Source organism: Micrasema longulum, unplaced genomic scaffold, assembly GCF_059751315.1.
Source record: "Micrasema longulum isolate JH-2025_06_02 unplaced genomic scaffold, ASM5975131v1 h1tg002437l, whole genome shotgun sequence".
Taxonomy (NCBI): Eukaryota; Metazoa; Arthropoda; class Insecta; order Trichoptera; family Brachycentridae; genus Micrasema; species Micrasema longulum.
In genome coordinates this window covers 73,095-87,364 of record NW_028279582.1, presented here as the reverse complement: position 1 = coordinate 87,364, position 14,270 = coordinate 73,095, and the positions used below count along the sequence as shown (strand labels likewise).

General features: G+C 36.9%; 1 protein-coding gene across 1 annotated transcript in view; it reads right to left on the bottom strand.

The window, feature by feature from the left end:
- Positions 1–3,489: 3,489 nt before the first annotated feature.
- LOC148272208 (uncharacterized) overlaps positions 3,490–14,270 on the bottom strand; it is a 57,749-nt gene continuing 46,968 nt past the window's right edge. Inside the window, exons 13-20 of the mRNA XM_088240354.1 lie at positions 13,695–13,803; positions 7,323–7,408; positions 7,073–7,215; positions 6,508–6,585; positions 5,043–5,188; positions 4,232–4,349; positions 3,680–3,704; positions 3,490–3,602 (exon numbers count right to left, since the gene is read on the bottom strand). Coding sequence (XP_088096480.1) covers positions 3,547–3,602; positions 3,680–3,704; positions 4,232–4,349; positions 5,043–5,188; positions 6,508–6,585; positions 7,073–7,215; positions 7,323–7,408; positions 13,695–13,803 — 761 coding nt within the window. The 3' untranslated portion in view covers positions 3,490–3,546. The remainder of the gene's footprint in view (positions 3,603–3,679; positions 3,705–4,231; positions 4,350–5,042; positions 5,189–6,507; positions 6,586–7,072; positions 7,216–7,322; positions 7,409–13,694; positions 13,804–14,270) is intronic.

The following is a 14,270-nucleotide window of genomic DNA, read 5'->3' as shown; positions in this document are numbered from 1 at the left end:
CTACATTTTGAGATGACAATTATTTATTTTTTAATGACTTTTTGGAAAAAAATTGTTAAGATTTTTTTTAAAGCTTACCATGAGGAATGTTCCTCTGAAGTTTCGCGGTCTGGCTCTGAAAAACCGTGCATAAACTATTTATGTATATAAAGTGTAAAATAAATAAATATTAAATTAAAGAGATATTCCTTGATAAAATTTTATTTAAGTATAATAAAATATAACCCACAAACACAATATCTATATAATTATAGCTAAAAATATATAATAAGGAGAAAAAAAACATAACAAATACTCAAACTCACAATAAATGTGGATTTAGATCATTTTTCAGGACAAAGAAAAATGTCCTAAATCAGTTGTTGCGAGCAATATTCTACTCTTACTGTACATAAATATATTCAAAAAAGGTATTGTTACTCATAAAATTTAAATATCTCGTTAGATCATATTTTAGGACACAGAAAAGTGTCCTAAATCAGTTGTTTTGATTTTTTTTTAGTTTTACTGTATGTTTAAAAAACGTGCTATCCTTAAAGTATTTGCCTACTACGTGAGAGGTCTCGGCTTCAATTGTCAACATGGTTGGCATAAAATGTGTTTTTACACTAGAACGATTCATAGCCTGGACTTGACTGACACCCGAAGCGTAAGATTGATCATCTTACCTTCTCATTATTACGAAAATGATCAAGGTACGCTGTGGTTGGAGAAACAGAGTCCTATGAACTATTAAGTGCGGGAGAGGAATGATGACGGTGATATTAATCAATCAAATTTTTATCTAAATTTAAATAATGTTTTAAGACACGGAAAAATGACCTTGTGGGGCTCATTGTCCATGATCGATTACACCCACACGTGCTAAATAATTTCACCTAAAATATAGTCATGACTCCAAGAAGCAAGTCAGCATTTTCTATTGAATCCATTTAATTACATTCTGTCGTCCTGCAGTACATTAACATCTTCCCTACCACGGAGAAATGAACAGCAAAGAAACGTGGCCTGTTAAGAGACCACAGGGCGCAGTCAACGCCGAGCTCAGTTCAGGAAATCAGTCAGCCCAACAAGTCCAGGAAAACACAGTCACTTGGTTCGAGTGCAGTCTCTTTAACCCATCATCGCCGCTACGCTCGCGCGACTCAACCGAGTGCTGTATCTTATTTGCCATGTAATAAATACGCATTAAATAACAACCATGTATCTTCTGTTAATCTCCAACTGGAGTAGGAGCTCCAACCCTCAACAATCAAATCCTACAACCTTAACCAATTGTTACAAGCTATGTCGTACATTTACAGTATACAAATAATATATTATAAAAAACTACTGTAGCTAAAAAAACTTGTACCTTACGTTAGATCATTTTTCAAGACACAGAAAAATGTCTTAAATCAGTTGTTACAAGAAATATTTGACTTTTATTGCATATAAATATATTGAAAAGTACTATCCTTAACCACCACCACTGCATCTTAAATCACTATTTAGGACAGAAAAATGTCCTTAATCAGTTGTTACTTGTACAAATATATTTCAAAAGTATTATCTTTAAAAAAATACACTTATTTAATTGTCATATAAGAAAAATGAATAGAATTTGAAAAAAAAGGCTTAGTAGTTCAACTTGTTAACCTTTATATAAATTATTAGGAAAATATCACAAAATGAGAGCAAAAATCTGTCTGTCTTTGAAAACTCGTGGTGCATAGGGCACCGATGAATAATTCAAATCACCTCACAGTAATAACATTACTGAGACTTATTATATACCGACTTGTAGTGTAGTCGGTAGCACGTTCGCCTAAATCGAATGAGATTTCAGGAATAGTTTAGGCTGGGTTATGATTTTTTTTTTAAATCACAAAATGACGTCAATAGTACACGAGAAGATTCATAAATATAGTTAAAATTAACCCTGTGATGTGAAGATAGAGTGGCGTGACGTTCTATCCACTCTGCCTACAGCCTGTTGTTGTATCGGCATGAGAAAGTAGAGGAAGCGGGCCCCAAAAATATATTTTCCTTTTTTTTTTATACTTCTTGGACCAGGTGGATTTAATGACAATGTTTTGAGTTTGTCTAAATTTTTGTAGACAAGGACTGGATTCAACCCCCTAGGGAGCTGTTAATATTAATATATTACAACAGACATGAAGAACGTTGTACAAAAGGGAAAATGGGAGTCTAGGCATCCACAGGGCTTATGACCTGTCATTTTTATTATTTTTTATTTATTTAATTTTTTGTTTTTTGTACATAATGTTATTTGAACATTGGCGAGCCTATTGCCAAATGGCAATTTTTTCCAATCAATTAATAAAATTATAGTTTTATTTTAATAATTCAAGTTACCAAACATATTCAATAGAAAATAAAGATTAAAAAGCTAAAGATATATAAAAATAGAAATAAACGTATTTGTTTATAAATTACCTTAAATCAAAACTATTACTCAATGGGTAAAAGGAAAAAAGAGGAAAAAGGAAAGGAGGAGAGATTAAGGAAGAGAAAGGAGATGTTTCTTCAGACGTGATTTAAACAGAGATAATGTAGTAACATCTTTGATGGTGGATGGGAGATGATTCCACAGTCGAGCCGCATGGACACATGGTCATTGGCTGGTTTAAGCGGCCACTTTACAGACTGTGTAACATTCACCGTTCAGCCTATATTTGATCATCTATATTCCTTCGGGTTTCGGTTTCGGCTGTCAGCCTCGTGGTATAACGGTCAGCGCGTTTGCCTACCATGCATGGGGTCTAGGGTTCGATTCCCGACATGGTTGATATGAAATATTTATTTAAAAGGGTGTTTTCACACTAGAATACTTCATAGTCCCGGGACTGGTACCTGAAGCGTAAGACTGATCACCTGACCTCCATGTAACGAAATTGATTGAGATATGCTGCGTTTGGTGTACCAATCCAGTGCTCCATGCACCATTAGGTGCGGAAAGGGAATGATGATGATTATGATATTATTTCGAGTCGTCCATCTGTTGATGTTTTTGAAGTTAAAGAGCTGAAACCTTTATTGTAGCGGGTGAGATTCATCTGACTGAATTATTTCACTTACATACTAGGCAAGGTTGAATCAATTTCTTGTTTACAAAAATCGAAAAATATTTTCAGGCGTTGCCCAGTATGTAGGTAAAATTATTCAATCAGATGAATCTCACCCGCAACAATAAAGGTTTTAGCTCTTTAACTTCACAAACATCAACAGACGAAAGAATTGAAGGAATACAGATGTTCAAATATGGGCAGAATGGTGAATGTTACACGGTGTGTAAAGTGGCCACTTAAACCAGCCAATGACAGATCATAAAGCCCTGCGATGCTTGGACTCATATATTCCCTTCTCTAAAATGTTCTTCATCTCTATTGTAAAATGTTGAAATTCGCAGCTCCCGAGGGGCTTGAATCCAGTCCTGGTCTACAAAAGTTTGGACAAATTTAAAACATCGTTGAATATTCAATTCTGTTTTTGCAGTGTGCCTTTCATATTAAACATTTTTTGTACCATATAATATATTGTTATCTATGTTTCTTCGGAGTATTCGTTTCCTTCGGGTATAGATTGTCTCGATGTCGAGGCTGAAAAAACAATTTTAATATCATCAAAAATAAACTGGCAGTCGTACTATAAAAAATAATTAAAATATTTTAAATACCTTCAATACTCGATACGCTCGGATTCTGAAATACAAAAAAAATACACCATTAATAGGCTATGCGGTGGCAGAGAGTTTTGATGAATGGGTATTTGAACGTTGTTTTTCTGTCAGTCTGCCTCCCCGATTTGCGCATAGGCAATCCCGCAAATACGACATACGTAATTGCACAATAGGGTATTATCACTCGGGAGGAATGTCGGATTTAACCTACTCTACAAATTAAAGATTTTTTAAAGATTCTCCTAGTGTTTATATAAGCCCTTATAATGAATATTTTCATTCATTATTTTCGTTTGGAAAAAAAGGTCTTTCGAAAACGATCGTTTCGTAAGTTGGTAATAAATTTTGTCACAGAAGTTCACGAGTAATGCATTTATTTTAATGTTGGTAGTGCCACAGGCCACATATAGAAATATAAGTTGTCTATGCATATTATCTTAGGCCCCCGACATTACATAGACGATATTATGCCTAACTAGAGAGCGTAGATGAATTGTAAAAATGTTTGTACAATCTATCTTATGAGACAGTAAAATCTCAAATACTGACCTTCTGAGATACAGTCCTCTCTATCGTCATGCTAGGTTGTATGGTCTGTTTGTCTGGTTCTAGCCCCGATCCAGAGTAAATCTCCCTCAGGATAAGCAGCATTGTATCCGCAGACTCCCTAAACATAAAAGAACAGCTTACAGATAAAAAACCTGGCTTTTGATTTATGCTACAAGGTGTACCACAGGGGATAATATTTGGGCCTTTATTATTTTCATCGTCCTTCCATGTTCGGTCCCTAGTTGTTCATCCTCCCTAGTCAAGTTCGCGTCCCATAGCTCTGACAGACTGTGCCGAGAAACAGTCAGCAGCGGACCTCCAGGACGTCAAAAACCTGGTGCCTTGTGAAGCAAAGATCTCAGGAGGCATCCATGGTATATGGCCCAGCCAACTGTGTCGCCTCCACTTACTTGGTGACAATTCTCTTATTTCTTAACTCTTCTCAAAATCAGACCACCGTGAACCCAAGATTCCTTATAGAAATCTATTTTAAGATTCAGTATTTTGCTGTTTTGGGCCCTTGTGAGGTGTCAACCGACTTCAACCATCGTGAATCTTCTCACTTGTCTCCTTCAACCTGCGTGTCCACTTATTAGTATTTTAGGGATACAAAAATCAGCCAATCGCTGTTCAGCCCACCTTAATCTAAGCAACTTCATATGTGCCAAGATGCTTGGGGTCTGGTACACGCTGTACAAGTCAGCTGATTCTTCACAGATCATGTAAGTGCCGAGACTCCCGCATTACTTCCTCAAATTTCATATCTGTTGCAATCAATTTAGATTTGAATATAAATAAAATGTTATATTACCAGTAACAAACATGACTCGCCATAGCGAATATGTATTCGTTGAACAACTCGATCGGCGCCTCTTGCAGAACGTAATCAATCCTTCGCCCCGAGTTCAGCTTGCCAAGTTTAGCTGTCATGTCTGATTCGACTTCGGAAGTGGAGTCCTGAAAAATATTTACAATAAATATAATTTTAAGCACTAAAATATGCTGTATTTGTTTTTATAGTAAAATTGACAATTTGACCATTCAGTCTTTTTACTGTACTAAATGACTATGCTTTGTCTATGGATTTTACCTATCCCTTATTTATTTTCTGTGTCCGGGCGAGTTAAGAACACAGTTCTGTGTGTGAAATACAACCAGATGGAAGAGTACTTTCGACTGGATGGCGGGTGGGGTCAGTGCTATACAAGCTCCTGACGTCACTGCGACCTGTGAAGATCTGTTGTGACGGGTCCCTGGGTATAGTTTTCGCCCTCCGAGCCCAGGTCTATATAGAGCCTGGCTACTGTGTGGAAGGCGAGAGTTCACATTTTGCTAAATCTAGTAGGGGGTGAGTTCTTGAACATCCTCAGGTTTAACCGGTAGTCCCCCGATAATGGGGCTCCTTTTATGATGTAAAGCATCACATTCACATAGAATGTGTATAAGTGTTTCCTCATCTGCACTGCAGAACCTACATCTAGACTGGATGGCTACTCACAGGTAAAAATCCTTAATAAGGAAAGTGAAGATAAGTCCACCTCGTAATGCAGTGGTTAGCGCGTTCGTCAACCATGCTTGAGTCCCCGGATTTGATTCCTAGGAAGGTCGACATTTAATACTGAATAAAAAGATGGTTCTACACTACAATATTTCATGTTCCTGGACTGGTACCTGGAGCGTAAGGCTGATTACCGTACCTTCGTGTAACAGAAGATCGATATAATATAATAAATATATTTGGATGATTTTTTTAGCCATTTTTGTAAAAAATCACCTCAACGGCGCTTTACAAATAATTGTATGAATAAACTGACATTTTAACTACTCGTAAGCTCACATCACGTATTATATTTTCTGATTAAAAATTGAGGGTATGATATAATATATGTAGTAGCAGTCCAGCATCTCCTCTGGTGCTACCCCCCAAGCTAGAGGACGTTCCGCTCTCCTCGGAGAAGCCATCACCACGCCATTGTTGTGATCTTCTTCATCATCTTACCCCGAGTCTGGATCTCGGCAGCCTCCAGATCGTGCGACGCCCACACCCCGCCTGCGCCTTGCCGCTCGAGAATCCGAAATGCTACTCGCTCCGTTTGCGTCTTCGCAAATCAGACTAAACTAAAGCATAATCATATTTTATTTAGTTTGTTAAGTACACTGCTGCATTTAGTAAACCAATGCAGTGCCCAACGCACCATCGAGTGTAGACAGGATGGTTTGTTGCGTTAACCGGCAGAGATCGCCTTGAAATGGATATAATATAATTGTTATCTCACCATGTCGACACCAGGAGATGTGGCTTCGTCATCAGCTCTCTCCGCTGCAACTTCCTTGATCAGTTCTTCCTCGATTACCTGGAATGGTAAGTATTATGAAGGTATACTGTGACATTATACATTCAAATACATTTTTTTTTGTTTACTAAAAAATAACATCCCCTCATTTTTAGTGGATGCATTTTCGCCAAATGCAACCCTGATGATGGGTAAATAAAACATTTACGCTCCTATTTTTTTTATACTAAATAAATTGAAGATATTAAAAACTATAAAAATACTCAGGCCAAAGCTCATCATTTTCCAAAAGACCGCACGTAAATTGGTCCAGAAGTTATTTAGTCTATCGAGGACACGCATACGAACATTGCCTGTTATATTGTAAATATTTGGGGTTCATAGTCCATGATCGATGACACACCCACATGTACTAAATAATTTCACCTGAAATATAGAGTCATGAGTCGAAAAAGCAAGTCAGCATTTTCTATTGAATTCAATTCATTACGTTAGAGATCAACGTTCTGCAGTGCATTAACATCGTCCCTATTATGATCAGTATTACCTCCTTAACGCGCTCCCCGAAGGCGGCCTCGCGCGGGGAGGAGAACGCCGCCAGCTGCGTGAAGGAGTCCCACGTGCTCTTCACGGACTCCATCAGTCTCTGCTTCAGGTCCGAACCGGTGCGGAATACCATATCCTTCAATTCTGTACAAAAACACATTATTATGGATTAATACAGTACCTAGAGGACGCTTTACTAGTGCCCTGTGCAAACAGGGAATTAATGATAATAAATAATAAAATGGACATACCCAGGTGCATCCTCTTCCTCCCTTTGTGGTGTGGAATCTGCATCGGCTGTATGGTGGACAACTCCGGGTTTATGAGGGATTCGATCCTGGAAATAAAACATAAAGCTATACAAATCAACTTTTGCAAGAAAGTCACAAATAAACTATGTACAACAGGCGATTGATGTTGGGTCACACCACATAGACAATGTCAACTCCTTTAAATATTTAGGTACTGAAATGACTAATGATAACAATAATAGTACCGAGATTAGAGCACGGCTATCGGCAGCAAACAGATGTTATTATGGCTTGTTTAAACATCTGGGATTCAAATTGCTCACTAGAAAAATCAAGACCATTATTTACAAAACTCTCCTCAGACCGGTCATTGCATATAATGCCGAATGCTGAATGACCAAAAGAGATGAAAATAAGGTATTAGTGTTTGAAAGTAAAATATTAAGGAAGATATTTGGTGCTGTCAACCAAAATGGAGTGTGGAGGAGACGGTTTAATCATGAATTAGAGGCACTGAATGGCCAACCCGACATTGCGCAATTGATCAAAATAAGAAGATTACAATGGTTGGGCCATGTGCACAGAATGAATGATAACCGTGCCCCAAAAAAGATTCTTTATACCACTCCGGAAGGCGGACGAAGCAGAGGCAGACCAAAATTAAGATGGCTCGATAATGTGGAAAGTGACAGTAGAGCGATTGGCCTGACGAACTGGAGAAGAGCCGCAGGGTGCAGAGAGGAATGGAGACAAATTCTGGAGGAGGCCAGGGCCCACTACGGGCTGTAGCGCCACTGATGATGATGATGCAATTCAACTACCAACTAAAAAATATTTCTCTTTTGAAGGTTTCTCACAAAAGAGCGTGCAAACTTGGCCACCCTGACAAATCCGCAACAGCGGACATTTTTTCGCCTTAGAACCATTTTTTTTTACATAAACACAGTTATTACAGTGCACTTATAATAATAGAGGCAATTAAAATATACGGACACCCAAATAACAAACATATAAACATAACAAATACGACGGGCTGAAATTAAACTCAACATTGTTCCCAGCACTACATACTGTGCCTACTGTCGACTGCGACACGGTACAAATTACCAGTACAAACACATACAGTTTTTACAAAATACACAGTTTACCCTGAAGATGGCTCCTGCAATGGTAGTCTGAACAAATCAAACACACGCGGTATCGCGCAAAAAAGAAATATATTGAAACTTTTTGGTTTGCCTACCGCACACCTCACCTGAGGACATAAGTCTCCTTAGCGGTGCCCGCATACACGGAAAAATTGCTCGTTGCCGAACGAGAAGCTGCCCGAAGGAGCTCTCTGTAATCTGGCAGCAAGAAGGTAATCCAGAAGTACGTAATATGCACTTCGTTGGATTGAGAAAAGTGGAAAACGAATCCTTCACTGACTGGGATCAAATTGATTGGACATAATAAATTCGCCTCGATTTTTTTTTCAGAAGCCGCCAGATCTGTATATCCGACAGGACCTACAACAGGGCCACGGATAGTAGCGAGAAACTCCATTCGTTAATCATAGAGAGGGGGAAAGGGACGAGACTGCAGGATGTGTTCAGAAGATTGATTAGGATATTCGCAGCAGCACGAAGGGGAATCAACAATATTAAAACCAAATCATTTGTCATTAAATTTACCATAAGCTGATAAAATTGCATAGTCCAGTATTCGGGATAACCCAGGAAGATTTTAAGCGCTGACGGATTGAAGGAAAAAAAGGTAACCGCCACCAGAAGTCAAAAGCTGCTATTTATCAAATCTTCTGAGAACGACTTTTGTTTTTATGCCCCAATGTCCAGAATGTGTAGATTAGTCAATTCGTCACACATCTTGGAATTATTTGGGATAGATCTTCCGGCTTTTCGTAGATCTCTTCGCCATTAACACAGTGAGGGATGAAGATGGATTGGCGCGGGTTAGCCCGAAGTCTAATATTTGCATCTAATAACTTTAATATCTCCATAAAGTGTTTCTGGAGATTTCCACCTTAGGTGATTGCCGCTTTCTCCAGTTCGATATAAATAATATTATTTCAATTTTAATGTTTCTGAATGTTATGTTTTGCATACACTAGGGCATCAAAAACTATGGGAGAGTGTTCACTCAAGCGAACTTCCACTGTCAAAGACCTGCGGCGCTATTCTGAACCGCTCTGGTGGCCGTAGAAAACACTTTTATCTCGCGTATGTTGTAAGTAAATACTCGGGATAAAAGCTTTTTCTAAAGCCGCGAGAGCGTTTGAAATATCACTCACGGGAGTTATGTTTGAAGCTTAACTGAAATTTCATCCTCGCATGGGCGCTGTCTGTGACAATGCGCGCAAAATATTTGGATTTGTTCTCCGAACAGCTAAGGTGTTCTTGAATACTCGTGTTCTAAGGCTTCTTTATAACTCATTGGTGCGAAGCAGACTTGAGTGTGCCTGGTACTCTTGTGATGTTATTTTTAAATACATTGTTATTGGCGACAAAAAGGGAAAATACCTCATTTTATTTTGACAAAATATTTAACTATATTTTGTTGAAACAAAATTGTTTAATCCTTAAAGAGGAGTTAAAAATCCTTTTTTTTTTAATCACTTCACAGATATTGCCGGCGCAACGACGAATTATAGGTGAAATAGAATGTGGCGCGATATTTATCTTATTTAAGTTGGTCGGCTTTTCCTTGAGAAGTAGGAACCTGAGCAGCCTGGCAGTACCTACCGCATTGCAACAATTCACAAATTCCATATTCAAATAAAACTGACATCTGTATTTTTCTTCAAACAAATATGTCTCCTGTGATCCGCACGAAAAACCAACCACGAAAAATCATATTCCTACCGCTATCTTGCTGTATAAAGTTACCGCTAAAGTGTCTGCATTATTATCGTCACCGCATCCAATATCCAAAAATCCGGATTCCCAAAGCCGAATAAAGAAAGAACTAAGCATCCGCATCATTCCCGCATATAATATCTGGTGGAGCGAGGGGGGACACTTCAACGCAGGAGAGTCGATTTCCATTGTATATTAAGTGGCAGTAGGCGTCCTTAAGACTGTATTCTGGTGAAACGCACGCAAAATGACGAAACAATACAATTTTGCTATTTTAAAACGAATGCAGTTTTTTTAATCGCGCAGTAACAAAAATATAATTAAATTTTTAAAGGTATTATTTCTATTAAAATATACTTAAAAGTTTTATGTAACTAAAATAATTTCTTTTAAACCTGCAGATTACGCAATTTCAAATTTAGACTTAACTTAGGTATTTGGGTTTTCGATAAAGACTAAGTATCGAACTAAAAATTGTTATAATTTAAAGATAATAAATTTAACATGAAAGTGGCGGCAGCAAAATTTTTTTTTGTTTTTTAAAAGAAATACAAGCATTTTAAATCACATAGATTTTAGTGACATTTTCCTTTATTTTTACGTAAAATTATGCCTTTGGCAATACTTTAAAGAACTATACATTTATTTAAATATTTAAGTTGAAACCTTTTTTTATATATTTTTTATATTTTATTTAAAAAAAAGATAATTCTGATTGTAATATTCAATTTATAACAACATCTTAAGGTAATATAGAAGTCAGGGCATATACACTACGACCTGTTATTGGCTTAAATTTCGCGGGTTCGGAGAGTCTGACTGTCAAAATTTGTGCTGGGGCGTCCGGCCGTTCGTCATCTTCAACGTCTTCACGGCCATCTCGGAAAAGCTTATACCACCCGTAAACTCTTGTTTTACTCATAGCAGACTCACCACAGGGCTTTGTTAACATTTCACACACTTTTTTACAATTTATTTTTATTATTATTTTTTTACACAAAATTTGATACAAATTCTTTGATCCATTTTGTTTAAACAAACGAAAATCGCCGAGCTCATAAAAACACGTCTAACCATAGCGACTGCCACACACAACATACTCGTACAAAGTAAGCAATGAATACAGCTGAAAATGTTAGCATACTTCAGAGGCATGTATGCCGACATAATAAAAATTTGATAGTGATCATGTTAGGATCTGTTAGGATTTTGCCAGTAGTGTCTAGATAATTTGATGTTCCTGTGTAATTTTGTAAGGATACGTATTGTTTTTCTTCTGTTGCTTTAGTGCACGTTGTATAGGGCCAATTATTCTAATGTTTCCTATATGTATTTGGGTTTTGTGTCGTTGTTTGATTTGTTTGTATTACGACGTTCTTTTTCCTTTCTGAGGCGGGATCTGGAGCGCGCGGGCACGGTCTCAATTTGGAACTAACACTGTGTTCCTTCACTGTCGTACTGGGAAATCAGAAAAGGTAATGAGGAATTCCACTGTTTTCTAATTTTTTTTCTATTAGCGTACTATTTAACTAAGCAAATATTTATATATATTTTTTTTGTGCGTTATTTACAAAGATATGGTTTTTTTAAAGTGACATTTATCAAATACCGCGCCAAATGACTGTAATCAGTGTGTCACTTTTCAGTAGTGACGTCATGAAACGGTTGGCGTTCTTACTTTCACTAACCTGACAAGAATCTATGGAATATTGCTTTGATTACTTCATTTAGTTGATCGTAATTTGCTCATTTCTATGTTATGGCTGTTTTTACGAACGTTTCGATCTAGAAAAACCTAGAAAGTTGACATAATCTCTGGTTGAAATGTCAAATTATACAAATTATAATCTTTTTTCTATGGTCAAAACGTTCCTTACAAAGTGCGGGAGCTTTAAAGCGGAAACCGGAAATACTACACGTAGATATAAGGAGTGACGTCATTATTTACGATTTTAAAATGATTTATTATATAAATAAAACACGAGTGATACTTTAATCCACAAATGTGGAATATCCAGTGACCGGTTTCATCGCTTTCGCGACATCTTTGAGACTGGTATCTTTATTAAAGAGTTAAGTGTATTTATACAAAACAGAAGTAAGGATAGATAATTTAAAGTTATATGTAAGTAAATTAAATAAAGTTACCTATTTTTATCTTAAGGATCATCAAGTTGTTATAATGCTATTTTAATGAGTTTGGGTTAACTCATTAGTTAACTCATTAGTGGGTTAACTCATTAGTTAACCCAAAGATAATTTGTTGATAATGATCCTTAAGATAAAAATAACTTTATTTAATTTACTTACATATAACTTTGAATTATCTATCCTTACCTCTGCTTTGTATAAATACATTTAACTCTTTAATAAAGATACCAGTCTCGAAGATGTCGCGAAAGCGATGAAACCGGTCACTGGATATTCCAAATTTGTGGATTAAAGTATCACTCGTGTTTTATTTATCTAATAAATTACAATGAACTTCTATCAAGAATTTTCACTTACAAACTTAAAAGATTTTAAAATGAATACTATTTTTAACATTTTTTATTTATTTTTGCATGCGTTTTTGAGATATTTCATCCTACTCCAAAATTTTTAAATATTCACAAGTACACGAAAACATTTTTAAAATTTAATTCCGGGTTGGGCTGGAATTCCTCATTGTGCTGACCATGTGTGTAGAATTAAGTAGTTGAGGGTTGGTTGGAGCTCCTACCCCAGTTAGAAATCGACAGAGAAGACACGAAGTTGCTTTTTAATGCGTATTTTTTACATGGCCAATAAGATACAGCACTTGGTTGTGTAGCACGAGCGTAGCGGCGATGATGGGTTGAAGTAACTGCACTTGAACTACATGCTGGAGCTGAGCAAACTGCACTGATCTTGTTGGGCTGACTGAACGAGCTGACTGACTGACCTTGGCTGCGTCCTCTGGTCTCTTTATAGACGACGTTCCTTTGTAGTTTATTTCTTCATGGTAGGGACGATGTGAATGTACTGTAGAAAGATGCCCTCTGATTTCATGTGAAATACTCAGAGTTGCATTTTACGAATGTATTGGATTCGATAGAAAATGATGACATTGCATCGTCGGTCATTAGTCTACTTCAGGTGAACTAATTTAACACGTGTGTGTCATCGACTATGGACCCTACATGTGTATTTAGTTAATCACAAATTGACAATACTGCAGTGAGAGGTACAATGAAAGCTTTTAAAGTTTCTTCGTTTTGTTATTTTTGCGGTTTGACTGTAAAGAAATATTAAATTTTCGTTTATTAATTTTTGAAAAATTGATAGTGATTTGCGAAATTGAAGAGAGACACAAGTCTTTATGAACAGTTTCGGGAAAGGGGTGGGTGCTTTCATTGTAATCGGACTCTCCAAACCCGCGAAATTTAAAAATTCCCATTATTTTCTGAACATACCTCGTATTAAGTGTTTAAATTAAATAAAACATTATTCTTTTATATTTAAAAACTAATATTACACGATACAGTGCATTTCTCACCTATAAGCAACAGGATCAAATGGGTGGAATATATTGAAGAACGAAGAACAGGTCGGCAGTTTGAAATCCTCACCGAGATTTTCCAATCCTCTGACGCAGACGAACATTCCTAGGAAAAAACGACAAATAAAATATTTATGGAGGATTATAAACACTGTTCTACGGGTAAAATATTTTGTATTTATTTATTTATCAATACAAATATATACATTAAAAAAAATATATGATAGTTACGTATCCCAAACTCTATGAGGCCAAGGGCCCAGTTTTGAGTTGGGACACGACATAATGGAAAGTGGAAGCACGTTCATAATTAAATAATTGCAAAAAAGGGGCGAAGGTTTTCACGGTCACTGTTATTAATATGTTTCTTTTTTGGGTGATACCGTATGTGCTGGATTTGTTCCGACGTTTCGGCTACCGTTGCAGGAGCCATTTTCAGGGTAAACTGAGTGTTTTGTAGAAAAAAAGTGTGTCTTTAAGCACTAGTAATTTGAACCGTGTCGCAGTCGGCTGTAGGCACAATTCTATTCATTTTTGTAGAATGCAGTGCTGGGAACAAACGGGGCGCACAGC